Raw genomic sequence first — 19,751 nt, forward strand, 5'->3', positions numbered from 1 at the left:
ATTCATCAAATATATGATACACTATACTACACTAAGCAAGTTATGTTTTAGGATTCGCTTACAAGACAAAATTCAAAATTACGACAGATGAACTTATGTTACTCTACTTGAACAAGACAAGATATATTGAGCTCATGAATGTATGTATGCAGGTGTAGTGAAGTGGAAAGTAAGTGCGTTTAATAAAGGTATTCATTAGGTTCGTCTAATGGAACTCATTTATTAGGTTTATTACTAGCGCAGCTGCATTTGTTCATGAAAAATGAGAAGTGTGGACAAAGTGTTGCGTCTTTATTGAAACATAATAACGTCAGCATTTTTTTGTTCATTCAACAATACACAGACCACACACGTGTTTTCCAATTAGCGCTTATATCTGTCATTAAAGGTCAACAGTACTTGGTTAATAGTTATCATCAAAATTACAAAGCTACCTCCGATTATCACGAACGCAATTTACTAATGTGGGTTCAATTTGAATAAATATTAATTAACGTAGTCGTATGTTACATTTTGGGTTGTAACCAATAAGAAGGCATTATTAAGATAATATACATGCGAACTGATGATCATATGCTAACAGCTAAAAGAGTTTGAATATCAATCATCATCAGTTGCACATGATAACCGTTAAGTGATACCATCCACAAACGAAATGCATTTAAAGTAGTAGTTACATAAAGAACAAGTGATAGTAACAGGATGGAGTTCATCCGGAAATCCTTAAAACAAATTTTTTTCGCATCCGATAATCTTTCTCTTCTTCTTAGTTTATCGGCTATCAGAATAAGCACGGTAATAATGTCCTTAATGTAAAACTGTTGCTATTTTGTTTTTGGGTAACAGAAAATAAGAACGTCAACTGTGCTTTTGTTTTTGTTTTTCGAAAGGATAAGAGTCCGAACGACAGCCGTACCACTTCATACGTGTTTAGAATGTATGACAAAGAATAACAATTAACGCATTGTCACCTTAACAGAGACGATTGATTAGAAGAAACACCGATGACAAAGTTTTGTGAAGATTTTGCCACAAATGTTATTTATACCGTGTTTAAAAACGTTTTATATCATTTCAACCTGTGACATAGTGACATAGTTTTAACCACACGTTACTCATAACTGAATTCGGCTTTAATAGAATTTAAAAACTTTTTCTAACTAGGTTTCATTGAGATTAAGTCAAAATATAACTTCAATAGTGCACCTTCGCTTTATATAATTTGACCCAGTGACCTTATTTTAGTGACCCCACGGGACGAGTTTTAATCTAGCCCTCTAGATTTCACAATCTAAATATTGACCACGGGCAAAAAAAGGTCATAATAGCTCACCATGAGGTGAGCTAAAAACAAAAAAAATATATACTTCAACCATAATTCTGCTCTACCCCATGGACAAGAGATTATATTTTATACTTATCACGTGTACTGATAATTTAATATGCCGATCTCTTGCACGACTGTTACATTACATGAATGGTGGTGATATTTGCGGACAGCTATGGCTGCATGAAGAGTGAAAATCTGAAGATAATCCGCAATTCGTTGATATGGATTTTCACTTCTAAGGGTCTGTATCACTTGAAACACGTTCAAAGCCTAATAGTTTTTACGTCTTTTCAACAGTATTCATGATGCAGAAAATAATGACTAAAATGACTGTGTTTAGAAGGATAACTATAATATGAAATAAACTATTAATCTAAAATAATCAAAGTATACAGTAAAAAGTTCGAACCCGGCACCATGCTATACTAGGCCATTCTGACTGAGAACTAGTTAAACAAACATAAAAAACGCTGATGAATATAGAGAAAACGCAGTAAAGGTAATCATAAAATACTGGTATGTTCTGTTACAGTGCTGTTGCATTTCGTCTTAGATGCCCTGATCGTCAACTAAACTTAATAAATTGTGTTATAAGAAGACTTTTGATGATATGTAAATATAGTATCATAGACATCATAGACATGTATGCCTCAACGACACATTTTGTGACTCAAAATCGTCCACTACTCAGACAAAGAGGACATGCTTCCAACAAAAACTCATCTCAAAATGCTTCATACTCTTAAAAATGATTCAGTTAAACGAACTAAAGCGGAAAAAAATACAAAAGGTCACTATTCTGTCAAAATTGGTTGAAGCCAATGAATTCCTTTGTGATATCTTTACATGCTTGGTCTTCGGGTGTAAAAGTCTGAGAACACATTGAAAGCAGTTTATGACTTTGACTAGACGTAGTTTAAGAAAACTTAGAAGTGCACTAATTCTGCCAAAGTTGTACGCAGCCGATACTTCCTTCCATAACGATAATCAACCTACTCAGTTCACTCAGCTTTGAAAGATCCAATGAAATCCGGCAAACAATTAAAGAAGACTTTCAACATGTTGGGAATTATTCTACAGCGGAAAAAAACTCAGGACCGAATTTATGCCAAAACTTGTCGTCGCCAATGTTTCTTTCTTTACGATCATCGACACATACGATCCTTCACATGCGAAAGCTTAAGTGAAATCTTGCAAGCATTTAAAGAGGAGTCGAGTACAAACATGTTTGGGTTTATTTATTATATACTGGAACAGACAATTAGATATATATCTTGAAAACTAGTTTCCACCAAAATTACTTCCTATACGGTCACTACGGTCATTCAGCCGTGAAAGTTTAGGCGAGTTCCAACCAGCAGAAAGTGGTTTTGTAAACCGAATCATGGGGATGGACGGACGGACAAGTACAATTATTAGTGCATACCACGCTGTACTTGCATAAAAACAGTGTAGCCAACGCGACACAAAACTAGAACACTAACTCAACCTAAAGAAGCTGTGAATTCATTCAGCATGCATTGAAATCAAAACTTAAGTTTGATATTTTCTCAAAAGTACTGTATTATAACAGTGAAAATACACATCAATTTTCACTTAACACCACAATGTTTATATTGTCTTCTCAATTATATAAGCAGGTCCATTAGGCTGAAATCATGAAGACTTGGTGCCATCTTAGACAATAGGTATATATTTTGAAATCCAAAGCCAGCGGGACCTCTCAATTAGAACGATGACTTAACGCAGGTTGTAAATAGATGTTTAATACGGGAAATAATTCATGAAAAATGTTTTCAAACACACTTTGTGTTACTTCGCTTTGTACGTGGACTCGCATTACAATCAATTTTAATTTTGATTAGTAAAATAATGAACATAAACATTTGAAACCTAATGATAAACTTAAACAAGGTATTTGATATTCCTTTATAAACTTGCAAGAAGTTCTCGGCAATTGGATACAAATATTATTCAAAACAATGTCACATTTCAAACACGTTAATAAGAAGTTTTTGCTATTCTGGTTTATGTGATCGCATCTGAGAAGTCCGACCACGAAAGTAGCCCGTGTGTTTTGTTTCGCTTTGATAAATGCTTTTAAAAACAATATTAAAAGGAAATAAACGCTAATAACTAATTTGCTGATATGGTTGGAAAGAGGACGGCATTTAAAAAAATAAACAACAGTTATAAAGGGTATACCCATTAACGTTTATATCTGTATTTGATAATGCTTTAAAGAATTTGATAAATGCTCTTTTCACTTAACACGCTGTTGTTGTTTTTTTAATTTAGTTAATGGCATGCGAGTTTGAGTGCGTGTTTGTTTCGGTGCTTAGACAACGCATCACACAATTGCAATTAGCCGCAATAATTCTTAGTTCATAGTTTAGAATTTACTAATAACGCATTTTCACATTAACATTATTGTATTAATTATTATATGTATGCACATATATATCACAAAAAAACTGTAAAGTTTACGTGAATAAAATATGTTGTTAAAAAAAAACAGAAACGCATTCTAACAAAAACACCGAAAATGCAATAGAGGTTGCTATGTTCGACCACGAACGCGCTGACCAGGTGGTAACACCGCCATACAGAAGACCGACATAAGTGTGATAGATTATGACATAACCTTATTGACATTTTATATCAGGTTAATTCTTGAGTGGTCCATCAACCTTTTGTCTGTGGTTTCATGGGCAGATGTCATCTTAAGGTTAATTTATTGCTCGATTGAGTCGAAGGAATATGGCTTACTGAGAACTCACGAGTCGGTTTCTTGGCAAGAACCAGAACTAGTGTAATCTAAAAAAACGCTCGATTAGTATGGATTTGGTCCGTGACCTAGTCGCCATGCTTACTACACCATAGCAATTACACCACGGCGACCCCCATTAGAATATCTTTTATTTTTAAAAAAGGCATTGAGTTATAGTGTGGTCTTGTGCTCTGGGGAGCCAGTTTCCGGAGGAAACCAGACTTGTTATGTGTGGTAACCAACACCCAAATTATAATGCTACGGATGCGGGCATTGAACCCTGTCGTTGCGGTTTCACTTCTCTATATCGAGAATGTTATAGCACGTCCTATGCAATTCCAAACTAGGTCTCGATCCATTTATAAAGTTGGGTAGGGCAAGTGAGTGGAAACCAAAAATGTACCCCATCCAAAAATGAAAAAAAACATGACTAAAAAGTTAGTGGACAACATTCATTTTGCAAGAGTTACTTAAGGAAACCGTAAAAAGGCGACTCAGTACTCTGGGGCGTTGCCATGGAGTTTTAATTCCAGAGGCCTTATTTAAACAAACTTCATACATTACTTCTACTTCATGCTTATGAACAAAATGGACATATATATATGATATCATGCAGTTAAAAAGTTTGTGTGTGTTTTTTTAAACTTTAACTACAGGTATGTACATTACATCCATAAGGGGAACAACTTAACAACAGGGTTCGGCCAATTATACCAACAGTGAATGATTTAAAAGAACTTGGAATTCGACTTCTATATTTTCTTTCAATAACAAATACCTCTGGACAATGTGGTTTCAGAGGAACACTTTGCAATTTATATGTATTATATAATGAAAAAAGGTAACTCCACCTGTAGGACCAATTTTTGTCCATAGGGACAGGATTTTAGTCATCTTGGTAGAGGACCACCATATAGTGTTATATGCCAAGCACCAAACCTATGGGTCTTGCGGTTTCAGAGAGGACATTGTACAGTTTCACCCTATAACATACGATATGTAACTTACATACGAAATTATTAATATTACACCGCGTCATTTTAGAGATGAAGTACTAGTATGCAGTGAACTGGAACAATTCCGACCTGTTGAAAGCGGATCACGGAATGATTATTCCTGTGAAGTTTCATTAACGTTTTGCCAAATTAGAGATAATATCATAACAAAAGATGATGCCTGACGATGGATGAATGACGACACATGACAAATGATGCCAGAACTCAAGCACTCTTATGAAATTTTCTGACATACTCCAAATGCGAATTTTATTGTTGATTTGACATAAGAAGTCCAATTTGCAACATCACTTAGCCAATATGTGAATGCTCAAATAATTAAATTAAAAAACAAATAAGCTATTTGTTTAAAAGTTGTTCATTAGTTTTCTCATTCACCTTAAAATCTTAAAGGCATATACAATTTACAATAGCCAACACACACTGTTTTGTATTAATTTACCTCAACAATGAACAAATTAATAAGAGAAAGAAAACAAAGAAATTATGTTACTTTAATAAATGTTACTTCAAAGCAAACATCCACACAGAATAAAGACCCTTAGGAAACCCTTTCTGTTTCTCTTCTTTCAGAATTGTCATTCCAGCATTCATCATCGCTCGCACATAGCTGTCCTTTGAGCGTGTAAAACTACTATCAATATCATCAAACTGAGTCTCACTGGAACCTGACACATTATCTTTCACAATCATTATTCCGTTCGGTGCCAAGCCCTTTTTACACCGCTTGAAAAAATTTACGAGATGCTCATCAGTCAAATGTCCCAACACCCACTGACTCCAGATAACGTCATATCTCCCTTCCTCGGGAGTAAAATCCTGCAATCCAGAGCATATGAGCTGATCAACACGGGATGACTGTTCACCTATGAAACCACGTGCTGAATCCAGGAATTTCTGACACTGTTCTACCATATCTACTGTGTCAAACATGGGCAGAAGAAGCCTCTTCGTGATGCGACCGATTCCGGATCCGCAGTCTAATGCTCTGTGATTGTTTGTGGTGCCTTTTCCAACCTGAAGAAGGACAAACATTTAAATTATTATAAATGATGGATCATTTGGATCTTTGATATCAGTATAGTTTTATATTTAGCAATAATGGTTGGCATTAGAGCTGGAATGATTAAGTACAGTAGCAATACTACAATTTTTATCCAGGTTCGGAGGTTCCAGTTGCTAATGTTCACTCAGAAATGCTTCTTTGCATAAAAGGACAACCTTCTTTAGATTACAGTCTGACAGTGTTAATCCAACTGCAAGACAATAACATACCAATAGGCTGCGCATGTTGACATTGATTAATGTAAGAAAAGAACATAGTTTAAGCACTGCCCATTTTGGTTGTTGTTACATGGTCCCATAGTAGGAGTTACAGGAAGGATGCAAAATAAGTATTACGACAGTTATGGATACCAGTTCAATTTTTATCAAGATTTACTGTAATGGAGCTAATTACTACTGTTGCCTTTCATAAAATGCTGCTTTTAAAGTGAGTATGCACGATTTTGTCAAATAATTATGAATTTATATAAAATGTGTAAAAAAAACTTATACATATTTCAATATAAATAAAAATAAAAATTAAGAAGAACATGTGTCGAAAGATGTGAAATAAGCCAGATATTTAATTCTGAAATCGAAAAATGTCTGTACAGTCAAATTGCCAGCATGTATATCATGCATGTATGATGTGAATCTAAATTTAGTTTTACGGATCATTTTAATTTCCTGCAACGATATCTATTCATACGACACACAAACACTAACTCCGATCCTAATAAAATGACGAATGCTTCGGTTATTGTAGGAAAATATGTACGAAATATCTTGGTCACAATCAGCTCAGGGGGCTAATTTGTCTTTGCTGCATTTTATAAAATTTGTCTTCAAATTTGTCTTGCCTATTTTGTGTCATTGTAACATATTTTTATCAATATATTACAATTTAACACATAAAAATCGTGATACTCACTTTTAATAATTCATCAGTTTGAGAAATATGGGGCAGACTGCATAATCTAACAGAATATTAATATGATGACGGATGTTCAATAGACAATATTACATCTAACCAGCGCCTTTTAATGCAGCAGTGATCAAATTTGTTACACTTAATATAAAGCATACTTTTGACAAAAACTGTCAAATACAAAAAAGTAGTAATCCTCGTATACAAATCCATTTATAAAACAATATTTTACAGTTATGTGACTTTCGACCTTTTTAAGTAACGAAACATAAGCTTTTTCTATTTTTCAAAGGAAAGTTAATTTTATGGAGTTAAAAAAAACACCAGACTTTTATAGAAAAGAAAGAATAAAAAAAAATATTATTATTAAAACAAATTGTGTATAACGATCAGGTTTTCATGTTTAAACACAAAATGCATTACGCAAACCAAAAGTTGTGTTGACATTTATGAGCTGTCAAGATTGATTTGAGCTTTTTATTATCCCTAGGCTTTTTGGAGAAAGCGTTAGGATTATGTGGTAATCTGTCCGTCTGTCCTGGCCACTATCTCCTCCTAGTCCAACTTGTTGACGCTCTCAAATATTAAGCTACTATTTATTTGGTAATATTTGGAGCTTCAAAGAATTTATCCCATATAAAAAGTATCTCTAAATTCTTTGCGCGTCTTATAAATAAGACTATATATCCTCCTACACTATTAGCACTAGAACCTTCAAACTTACACACATGGCAGCTATGAGCATATGTGCGACAGTGCACTACTTGGAATTTTTATTTTACCCTGGGTCAAAAGTTACGGGGTTGGGGTGGGGCCGGGTCAGAGATTTTCACTCATTTTACTAACAACATTTGGCGTGGGGATACGCGTCGGCCTCTGCCGCGCCATTTCTTGTTTACTTTGTAATTCTTGTGTACACTCTGTCAACCCTCTCGGGCAACCTTAATGTTGCCGACTAAAAGTGTTGCTATGGTATACGTCGCAGTACACAAATCCTTTGCTCATCATATTTGATGTAACCTTAGTTGATAACAATGTTGAAAAGATGTCGAATGTTGACACTGTTCGAAATTTCAAAATGAAAAAGTCTGCAAGAATAGACATTTATAGTGTTGAAACATCGTCGTGTGATTATAGGTTGCATGCAAAGGATAACGTAGGCTGCCATCATGTAAATTTAATGTTTTTTTGAACTTTATTCATCGCTTTCATTAATTGGTAAAAAAAGTCTGTTTAGTGTTGCGCACTAAATCTGTGCACATTGATTGTGTTTATGAAGGAGTGCATATGTACTTCCAAGCCGCCAGAGCAAAAATTATCAAAGGCTCAGGGAGTACGTTTATATGGACAAGACATAAATGTGCCAGAACTCTGATGGACTTAGATATGGGTTTGTTTGGTGACCCCTAGTTCTGGCTACCATAACTTTAAATGTCGCTTTTTATGATTTTTGGCTGGCGGGACTTTATAGTTATGGACCAACCCCATTAGGAAAGTCAACTAGAAATTCCCGAAAAGTTGACAGTTGTGAAAAAAGTTGACAAATTTGTTCGTACCAAAAAAAAAAATTCGTACCCATTTTTTTCGTACCCAAATGTATTTCGTATCCAATGTGTTGCGTACCCAAATTTTTTTTTCGTACCCAAATGTTTTTCGTTCCCATTTTTTTTTGTACCCAAATTCTTTTTCGTACCTATTTTTTTCGTAACCAAATGTTTTTCGTACCCAAATTTGTTCGTACCCAAAAAAAATCGTACCCATCTTTTTCGTACCCAAATGATTTTCTTATCCAAACATTATTTTTCGAACCATAATAGTTGTTTGCACCCTAATTTTTGTGTTCCCTATATTTTTTCGTACTCTAATTTGTTTTCGTGACCAGATTTATTTTTTTTCCTACCCACATTATTTTTGTACCCAATTTTTTTTCGTACACAAATTTTTTTCTGGAGGTTTCGGTAAATGACAAGTTCGGTAAATTGGATTTATATAGTAAATGCCGTGGAGGTTTCGGTTAATAGGTTTTTATAGAGGTGGTATACCTACAATGAGGTGTTAATGACACCTATTATTGGCTTACAATAACATCAGGGGCATATATTTGCAAACTGTGGATTAATTTTGAGTTGAGTAATTAATGCTATGCCTACGGTTAAGAATTAAGGGGCATGGATGAGCTACCGCTGAACTTTAAAAAAAAAATCTTTTAGGAAATTGTAGGTACACAACCAAAAAAATATAGATTGAATTTAAAATGTAAGTCTATTGAAAGTAAATTTACGATTTAAATAACTCAATGATATTTTTTCTTAAATAATTGGTGCTTTTATTTAAATAACATAATAGTAAGTTTAATGCTATTAAAAAAGGTTCTTGTAAAATATTGTAGACATTATTTATTAAAAACGATTTCAGATTAAATATAAAGCGCAATAGTATTGTAGACCACCGAAAAGCACTCAATTTCTCAATATATATATACATGAGATAGTTTGCCAACATAAGGAATATGTTGCCCAGCTCTGTCCACATGGAGGCCACCTCTTGTAAGAGCCAAATGTTGAATTTCATATTACATATTAGTGATATTACGATACACCATGAGCGGCCGAGTGCAGAAACGCTACAAAAATTGTGGATTGCTTCAAATTAAAGGTCAAATTCCGAGTGCGCTTTATATATAACAATGTTTTATTATTTCTTTCTGGTTGAGAATAACACAAGAAAAAACAATATATATTACATATAATACGTGTACGTAATTTATAAAAAGAAATATAATGATATTGTTATGTTTTATAATTTTGTTAAGTGCGCGTGCCATTGAATATTGAGTTAAGCGAAGAGATGCGAAATAATTACACATAATTAAAAACAGAAAAAAATGACATCTAACATAACGCCAGCAGACCCGAATGAATACACTGTGTATTAGCAACCTGCTGTGGTGATCCCTATCTTATCAGCTTAATACACAGGCACTGGCTACTTTATTGGAACAATGGGATTTACGGCCAAAATAACGGATTTCCTTTTTTGCCTGAACAAATCCGTTGAATAAACAAGAGTTCCGCGGTCGGAGATGACCGCATTGAAGCCGGATTTTTGATTTAAATGAAAGGAAAGTACCTTTCGTGTTTTTGTCAATGCAATACTTAAATTACTGAAATATTGTTCAAAGGTCAAAATGAAATGTAAGTACTGGCCAATCTTTATTTCAAGTTTGAGGACTCTAGGTACAAGCATACCAAAGTTGTAACATGAAATAAGAACTTTAACATTTTTACATTCAAGGTCACAGTGACCTTGACCTTCAAATGAATGACCTTGAAATGTCCAGTGGTTACTTTCTAGTTCTGGCCAACCTTCATGTCAAGTTTCAAGACTCTAGGTCCAAGCATACCAAAGTTATAACAACTTTAACATTTTTACATTCAAGGTCACAGTGACCTTGACCTTCAAATGAATGACCTTGAAATGTCCAGTGGTTACTTACTAGTTCTGGCCAACCTTCATGTCAAGTTTCAAGACTCTAGGTCCAAGCATACCAAAGTTATAACAACTTTAACATTTTTATATTGAAGGTCACAGTGACCTTCACCTTCAAATGAATGACCTTGAAATGACCAGTGGTCATCTGTTAATCCTGGCCAACCTTCATGTCAAGTTTGAAGACTCTAGGTCCAAGCATACCAAAGTTATACCATGAAATAAGAACTTTAACATTTTTACATTCAAGGTCACAGTGACCTTGACCTTCAAATGAATGACCTTGAAATGACCAGTGGTTACTAACTAGTTATGGCCAACCTTCATGTCAAGTTTCAAGACTCTAGGTCCAAGCATACCAAAGTTATAACAACTTTAACATTTTTTATATTGAAGGTCACAGTGACCTTGACCTTCAAATGAATGACCTTGAAATGACCAGTGGTCATCTGTTAATCCTGGCCAACCTTCATGTCAAGTTTGAAGACTCTAGGTCCAAGCATACCAAAGTTATACCATGAAATAAGAACTTTAACATTTTTACATTCAAGGTCACAGTGACCTTGACCTTCAAATGAATGACCTTGAAATGACCAGTGGTTACTAACTAGTTATGGCCAACCTTCATGTCAAGTTTCAAGACTCTAGGTCCAAGCATACCAAAGTTATAACAACTTTAACATTTTTTATATTGAAGGTCACAGTGACCTTGACCTTCAAATGAATGACCTTGAAATGACCAGTGGTCATCTGTTAATCCTGGCCAACTTTCATGTCAAGTTTGAAGATTCTAGGTCCAAGCATACCAAAGTTATACCATGAAATAAGAACTTTAACATTTTCGAGCACGCCGCCCGCCCCCCCGCCCGCCCCCCCCCCGCCCGCCCGCCCGACAACATCAATCTATAAGCCGAGATTTTTTCGAAAAAAATCCGGCTAAAAAATACTTATAAACTTTGTAATCCGTTTTATTTTCCATATATTAAAAATAAGACACATTTAAAACATGGATAATATATATATAGGACATATTTGAATCTTTCATTTCATTAAAAATATATATATATATTGGATAAAATTATTAATATTTTTATCTGATACACTTTAATTAAGGTTTTTCCAACCAATTGTATAAAAACATATATTAACAAGGGACAAAATTGTCACAAAACCAGGTTTTCATTGTGAAAAAAAATCTGATAAAGGGAGAAAACTCAAACTGAACTTTTGAAATGAACAAACAAAATTAACCCCCTTTGTAAGTTTGTTTTTCAAAAAAATCTATTTTTAGTCGTGGCGACCTTGACATTGGAGATATTGACGTGATTCTTTCGTGCGACACACCGTCCCATGATGGTGAACAAATGTGCCAAATGATTTTAAAATCTCACAATGAATGACATAGTTATGGCCAGGACAAGCTCATTTATGGCCATTTTTGACCTTTGAACTCAAAGTGTGACCTTGACCTTGGAGATATCGACGTAATTATTTCGCGCGACACACCGTCCAATGATGGTGAACAAATGTGCCAAATGATTTTAAAATCTGACAATGAACGACAAGCCCGGACAAGCTTGTTCCGCCAGCCCGCCAGCCAGCCCGCCAGCCAGCCCGCCCGCATTCGCCAATCTAATAACCAGTTTTTTCCTTCGGAAAACCTGGTTAAAAACAAAAAAATCATGATCTAAAGATAAACTTTTAATATATAAATTACCTCCCTTGATTAGAATATTAATAGGTTGCAAGCCTGGATATTTAATATTAACACTTTGCAAACATCTCTAAATTGATAACATCAACTCCGTACATTTTAATCAGATAATTTAATTAGTGCCAAACAACTCAATTAATGTACACGCTTATTGACTAAAGGTGCGATAATCCCTATTTATACCAATTAACCGAAACCTCCACGGCATTTACTATATAAATCCAATTTACCGAACTTGTCATTTACCGAAACCTCCAGAACTCGTTATTTTCATCTATTGTAAGATGCATTTTAAACATTTGAACCTTAAAATAATCCCCGATGCAGTAATCTATATTCATTCACCAATATATGTGGAAATGTATCCAAGAAAATGAGCTTTCTTTGATTTATAGCGTGACATAAATATGTTGAAGTTTCTTTAGCGGTCCATACAATAACCGAAAAGCACCGAAAAGCACCGAATAGCACCGAAAAGCACCGAAAAGCACCGAAAAGCACTCAATTTCTCTCTCTATATATGCAATATATCGTTTTTAGTGGGTGTTAACAAGTTTAATTAGTAATAAATGGTTATATGATTGTATGTTTATACTACATTGTGCCCAAAATGGTAAATATCGGCAATTACCGACCGAAAAGCACTTCATGTGAAGACCGAAAAGCACTCAATTTCTCGCTATATATATGTGAATATTTGCGTTTCTATTGTGTGTAAACGGTTTAAATTAGTTATAAATGGTCATATTTCATGCATATTTATACTACCTTGTGTTTATAATGAGGTATTAATGCCCAAAATTGGATAAATATCGGCAATATACCGACCGAAAAGCACTTTATGTGAAGACCGAAAGGCACTCAATTTCTCGCTATATATATAATATTTGCGTTACTATTGTGTATAAGCGGTTTGAATAAGTTATAAATGGTCATATTTCATGCATATTTATACTAACTTGTGTTTATAATGAGGTATTAATGCCCAAAATTGGATAAATATCGGCAATATACCGACCGAAAAGCACTTCATGTGAAGACCGAAAAGCACTCAATTTCTCGCTATATATATATAATATTTGCGTTCCTATTGTGTGTAAACGGTTTAAATTAGTTATAAATGTTTATATTTCATGCATATTTATACTACCTTGTGTTTATTATGAGGTATTAATGCCCAAAATTGGATAAATATCGGTAATATACCGACCGAAAAGCACTCCCGCGACAGCAGAGAATCACCGAAAAGCACTCAAGTTCTCTATATATACATGAAAGTTAACTATAAGGGCCGATTTTAATGGATTGAAAAGATGTACATTTTTATTAAGTCAATGTCTGTTCATATTAAAACTTAATTTTAAGGTCTAAAGTCATCATTAACAACTTGTGAACGAACGGCCGGTACGCTTCTTTAATCAGCACAATGCAGTTTGGAAATAGATTTTCGCACCTTCAATTAATTATATTCCAGATAATGATGAGAAGTTGTGTTATGATCGGCGACTTTCATTCATGTACGAACAGTGCGGCTCGTGTGAATTAATGTACAGTTCAGTATCATTCGAAAATGGATCTTATTTAATTGTGGTTCCTTCTTTGATCTTATGTTGTCCGCCGACTTTTAGAATAGCTAGTGCCAGTAATAAATGTATTGCTTTAGATTCACATGTTGTTTTTTTAAAGATAATTATAAAAGATGCAAATGTGTCTTACTTCTATTGTTTTCTGGTCTTTAATCTATCTTATACATATATATGTGACTATGTGCTAATTTTTGGAGAAATGAAAGATTCAAATGTGTCTTATTGATATTTTATCCATGTATCATGTGTATTCAGTGTCATGCGAAAATAGATCTTATTTCTTAATTTCCACCTTCACACTTTATAAGCGCCGACTCAGTAAATTAATTAATTTAATAAAAAAAAGTGCAAGGGTGAGGTGGATCAATTATAGTGCACACCACTTCAGCAATAAATGAAAGTTATTTTGGCTGTAAATCCGATATTTCCAGTACAGTAGCCATGTTCCTGTGTATTGAGATGATAAGATAAGATCACCACAGCAGGTTGCTAATACACAGTGTAGACTGAAATGAAAACAGTTATTTTGGCTGTAAATCCAATTCCAGTACAGTAGCCATGTTCCAGTGTATTGAACTGATAAGATCACCACAGCAGGTTGCTAATACACAGTGTAGACTTCCCCTGTTTTAATATAGTAATTGTTATTTACCTGCTTGGAATAAATGGTGTATTCATTCGGGTCTGATGGCGTTACAATTTCATGAAACAATGGATATATTGGCGTGATCAGCTTTTAATTATGTGTAATTTAATACGCATCTCAACCGTAACTCAACGTTCAATGGCACGCGCACTTAACAAAATTATAAAATATCATGTGCATCATTATTTTTCTTTTTTATAAATTATGTACAAATATTATATGTTATACATGTTGTTTTGTGTTTTTTTTTTACTCAACCAGAAAGAAGTAATATAACATTGTTATATATAAATATCGTTAATTTTGCAAAATTCTACATTAAATAAAGAAATATTTTATTATTTTTTTTACAGTGAACGTGCTTGATTTATTTATATAAAATAACAGTTTTTTCTAATACACTCGGAATTTGACATTCAATTTGATGCATTCCACATCTTTTTTAAAGCGGCCAATTCTGCGCTTGGCCGCTGATGGTGTATTGTAATATATATAATTCTGATAAGAAACAGTAGCGCACAACAGGAATTTGGTTGATAAAAAGAACTGATGTATTTATTGAAAGTGAATAACAACACCAACTAAAAATGTTTTGAAAATATAAATTTGCCCAGAATAGTTGTATAAAATTATTCATCTAGCGGCCAAGTGCATTAATCCCGATTGCTGTTGGGTATTTTACTGTTTAGTAACACCTTAATACCATCATTTTTAAACTGATAGCGGAAATAAAGAAATATCTTTTTTTTGTTAAGTTCTTGCATAAATATTTGGGAATATTTCGGCCTTTTTTTTCAAAATTTGGCTCTTACAAGAGGTGGCCTCCACGTGGCAAGAGCTGGGCAACATATTCATTATGTTGGCACACTACCTCATGTATATATGAGTCGTGTTCTGGGAAGAAAAAGGGGCGTAATGCATGTTCGTAAAATGTCATCCCAGATTAGCCTACGCAGTCCGCACAGGCTAATCAGGGACGACACTTTCCGCTTTTATGGTATTTTTAGTTTCAAGGAAGTCACTCCTCACCGAAAATCACGTTTGGGCGAAAAGTGTCGTCCCTGATTAGCAGTGCGGACTGCACAGGCTAATCAGTGACGACACTTTACGCACATGCATTAAGCCCACTTTTCTCAGAACGCGCCTCATATATATAGTCATTATTGACTAAATAAATATGTACATCTTTTCAATCCATTATAAACGGCACTTATAGCTTAGTTTCGTTTATATATAGAGAAATTGAGTGCTTTTCGGTGATTCTGTGCTGTCGCGGGAGTGTTTTTCGGTCTTCACATGAAGTGCTTTTCGGTGGGTATATTGCCGATATTTATCCAATTTTGGGCATTAATACCTCATAATAAACCCAAGGTAGTATAAATATGCATGAAATATGACCATTTATAACTACAGTCCAACCTGTCAATAAAGACCACTCAAGGGATTTGGTCGTTGTGGTCTTTGTTCACAGGTGGTCTTTATTCGCAGGGTCGATCGAAACTTTGCAAAATATGCTAGTAGTTTTTTAACAGGTACCTTATCTATGTATGTGCTCTATTGTTTAAATGTTTGAATACTTATGCATGTATAATGAAATAAAGGATTGAAAACACAGTTTTGTTTTACATTTGTATAGTTATTACTTGTTGTATTTCTATTTCCATATGTTTTTATTACTTATTTAATTTATCATATACTACATATACATAACTATTGACATACATGTATACGTACATGTACATGTAATTCTACAAAGAACAAAGTACAAAATACACATAACATAGCAAACATTTATACATGAAATACATGAATCACTACTACACAACCAGTAAAGTTGACAATAATGGACAATAAATGACATCTGATATTTATATAAGACTGAAAACATCCAAGAATAAGATTCCAGACAGATACTCAACTTTAAAATGCTCTGAATTTGAGTTTTTCCTACACCAAGATCACTAGCCACTCGTCTACAACTGTGTCCTTTACTCAACAAACTAATGACCTTAACGCTTTCTTCCAACGTCAAGAACTTGCGCTTGGAAGCCATGATGGTTAACTTGAACTGACAATTTACTTTTCAATAATCTATGAACGTCTTATTACGGAGAAATTTAAGAAGAGAATGACTATCAAAATGTTTGTCTTTAATAGGCATCGTAAATGATATGAAACCGTTAATTTCCTTAATGAGTTTATGAAAGCCCCAAATTTGTCTTTGATATTTTCGGCAATTAGTACATTAATCGCGAGTCACTTAAATACAAAGGCAAATTTTTACACTTTTGACAAACTGTCAAATGCATAAAAAAGCAGGCAACTACCAATTAGCAATGCATGTTAAATAAACAAACAACTGCTATCGAGTGCAATAAACTGTCACTTGCCAATATCTCCATAGCGACGGACGAGTCCACTGGTAAGATGTGTATCACGTGACTACGAAGCGTCCTGGTGGCCATTTTGTTTTTTGAAAGTTGCGAAATTGTTGATTTTTATGATTGCAGTGGTCGTTGTTAGCTATCAAAATGGAGATTTGGGAATGTAAAAGGGTGGTCGTTGGTCTTTGTTCACAGGTGGGCTTTATTCGCAGGTTCAATATATAGTGAAATCGTTCGGGAGGAAATCGGTGTGGTCGTTATTGACTGTTGGTCGCTATTAACAGGCGGTCGCTCGGGCAGGTTGGACTGTAATTTAAACCGTTTACACACAATAGGAACGCAAATATTATATATATAGCCAGAAATTGAGTGCTTTTCGGTCTTCACATGAAGTGCTTTTCGGTCGGTATATTGCCGATATTCATCCAATTTTGGGCATTAATACCTCATAATAAACCCAAGGTAGTATAAATATGCATGAAATATAACCATTTATAACTAATTTAATCCGTTTACACACAATAGAAACGCAAATATTCATATATATAGCGAGAAATTGAGTGCTTTTCGGTCTTCACATGAAGTGCTTTTCGGTCGGTAATTGCCGATATTTACCATTTTGGGCACAATGTAGTATAAACATACAATCATATAACCATTTATTACTAATTAATCTCGTTAACACACACTAAAAACGATATATTGCATATATAGAGAGAGAAATTGAGTGCTTTTCGGTGCTATTCGGTGCTTTTCGGTTATTGTATGCAGTGCTCCAGCTAGGCCTAAATCGAAGGGCGCCGCGCCCTGCCCTCCCGAACCTCCGCCCTGTCCCCCCGAACCTCCGCCCTGCCCCCCCCCCCCCCTAAAAAAAAAAAAAAAAAAAAATTTTTTTTTTTTTTTTACATATGATAATTCATAAATCCCTTATTACATTGTAATTAGTTTAATCCTCATTGTAGACATTATCTTAGAATGGTTTAATAATAATGGGAATAATACAATGATTTATAACATGCAATAGGAAGCATTCCAGAAACACCCGTGCGCTCGAACGTGCCCTTTTCACAAAATACTGCGCGTCGAAAGTGCCCTTTTGACAAAAAAGCCCCCCTGCCCTTTTCAAATCCTAGCTGGAGCACTGGTATGGACCCTTTCTTTAGCTAGGTGACCCCATGCTCATTGAGGCAGGATTAAGTCTTGCCATGTGCTAAGCTCACGATTACTTGATTAAGATCAACTTTAATTAACTTAACCAAATCTATTCATTCGTTGCTGTTGATATATTATTGTTATTCACCTTTAGAAACGGTCTAAGAAAAGCTTTTGATCCGTTGATATCAGTTGGCGAGATCTTTTCGAAGCCTCCTAACATGCCGTCGACGGTGGGATTGATGGAAGACCAATACTCTTTTGCATCATTGTAGAATTTTTCTTCGTTATCTGGCCAAGGCTCTTCGCTGTCTGATCCATCAGCCATTACAAACAAAGAAAATATTTATATATTTATAAACAAAATGCATGTATGGATCAAGTACACGGGTCTGTATCAGCGAAGACACCGTGTTAAATAACTATTACACGAGTATTAATAACACGGAAAACGATCGAATTGTAAAGGTTACAAAACACTAGTACTGAAACAACACTATTTGTAAAAAAAATAATCATAATTACTTGCATCCATTGATGCGTCAACATACCGCGCAATGTTTGGCAATCGCGGCGACGATTTGCGTGAATTTTACAAGGACCCGATATGAGAACCATGATCGATCCTGATTCATTTTTACTCAGCGCAATGTCCGACGAGTGTGCATAGCAAACAAGCAATTATCTGTGATGTGAAATCGTACTATGGTTAATAAAAACAGAGTAATTTGGGAAAATCCTATTGGTCCGTTATTATCGCACAAACTAAACCCACAAGTCTTGAGGAAACAAAACCATGTCTCGAAAAAGAAGCTAGTTCACGAACAACAATTGCCATGCAGTCAGGCGAGGGTCATGAATTCGGGCCAGCGGATTACCTTCGGCTACCACAGCCAAGTCAATAAGGCAGGAGATAACGTTGCTGTATTTATAAAGCGTTTCAAACAAGATTTCGAAACCTGGTATTTAAAATACAAAAATAATCAACTCAGGCATAATTGCCATTCAAATCTAAAATTTATTTTAGATTGACCAAATCCGAATTTTGGAAATACAGTAATGGGTTTGAACAACTCTTAATTTGTAAAATATTTTCCATATAAATCCAGATACTTTTCAAATATACATATAAACATATATTAAAAATGGCTCGTAGTAAACGAAGATATATGAAAACTATTGAATGTTTTACTATAATTTATCAAATGCATTGTTAGTTTGTTTACAAGTTCGCTGGTTATCTAATTGATGTCGATGAATGTCGGAGGAAAGGAAGTCTCTACGTAACGAAAATAAAGTTCAGGGAAATTGTTAGCAGTCCTATGCGTGTGACGACATGAAGGTATTTTAGGGGCATGCATCAGCATGCTCAGTTTCACGTCCAGTCCAGACACGGACATTTTTCATGTACTGGGCTTAAATTGAACACGCGTTGATCAGTTCACATGACATCGGGCATGTGAATTTATTTCTTTTTTTTCTTTCCCGATAAGTGCAGGGCTTCTCTGGAGCAATGACACACTTTGACTTTACAAGGAGTCTTTTGCCCTGGGTAGTACCAGTGCTTGGTGTCTTTATGGAAGATGAAAAGAACGCTCCCACGGTGGGGTTTGAACCCGTGACCTCCCGATAGCTAGACGGATACCATATGCACTACACCACGGCGATACTAATAAAACCGTTCTATAGATA

At 34.8% G+C, this 19,751-nt stretch overlaps 1 protein-coding gene across 1 annotated transcript; it reads right to left on the reverse strand.

The window, feature by feature from the left end:
* Positions 1-5,458: 5,458 nt before the first annotated feature.
* LOC127876918 (N-terminal Xaa-Pro-Lys N-methyltransferase 1-A-like) lies at positions 5,459-18,476 on the reverse strand. Its single transcript, XM_052422429.1, has 2 exons — positions 18,208-18,476; positions 5,459-6,133 (listed from the first exon to the last, which is right to left on the reverse strand). Exons 1-2 carry the CDS (start codon positions 18,385-18,387, stop codon positions 5,621-5,623), a joined length of 693 nt encoding a protein of 230 aa, XP_052278389.1. The 5' UTR covers positions 18,388-18,476; the 3' UTR covers positions 5,459-5,620.
* Positions 18,477-19,751: the final 1,275 nt, after the last annotated feature.

Source organism: Dreissena polymorpha, chromosome 4, assembly GCF_020536995.1.
Source record: "Dreissena polymorpha isolate Duluth1 chromosome 4, UMN_Dpol_1.0, whole genome shotgun sequence".
Classification (NCBI taxonomy): Eukaryota; Metazoa; Mollusca; class Bivalvia; order Myida; family Dreissenidae; genus Dreissena; species Dreissena polymorpha.

What these genes read in the sequence shown, in the direction of transcription:
- LOC127876918 (XM_052422429.1), bottom strand. Translation starts at nt 18,387, where the DNA reads ATGGCTGATGGATCAGACAGCGAAGAGCCTTGGCCAGATAACGAAGAA. An exon ending in TTCTTAGACCGTTTCTAAAG is followed by an intron (nt 6,134 to 18,207) that starts GTGAATAACAAT and finishes GTCCTTCTTCAG; the next exon opens with GTTGGAAAAGGCACCACAAA.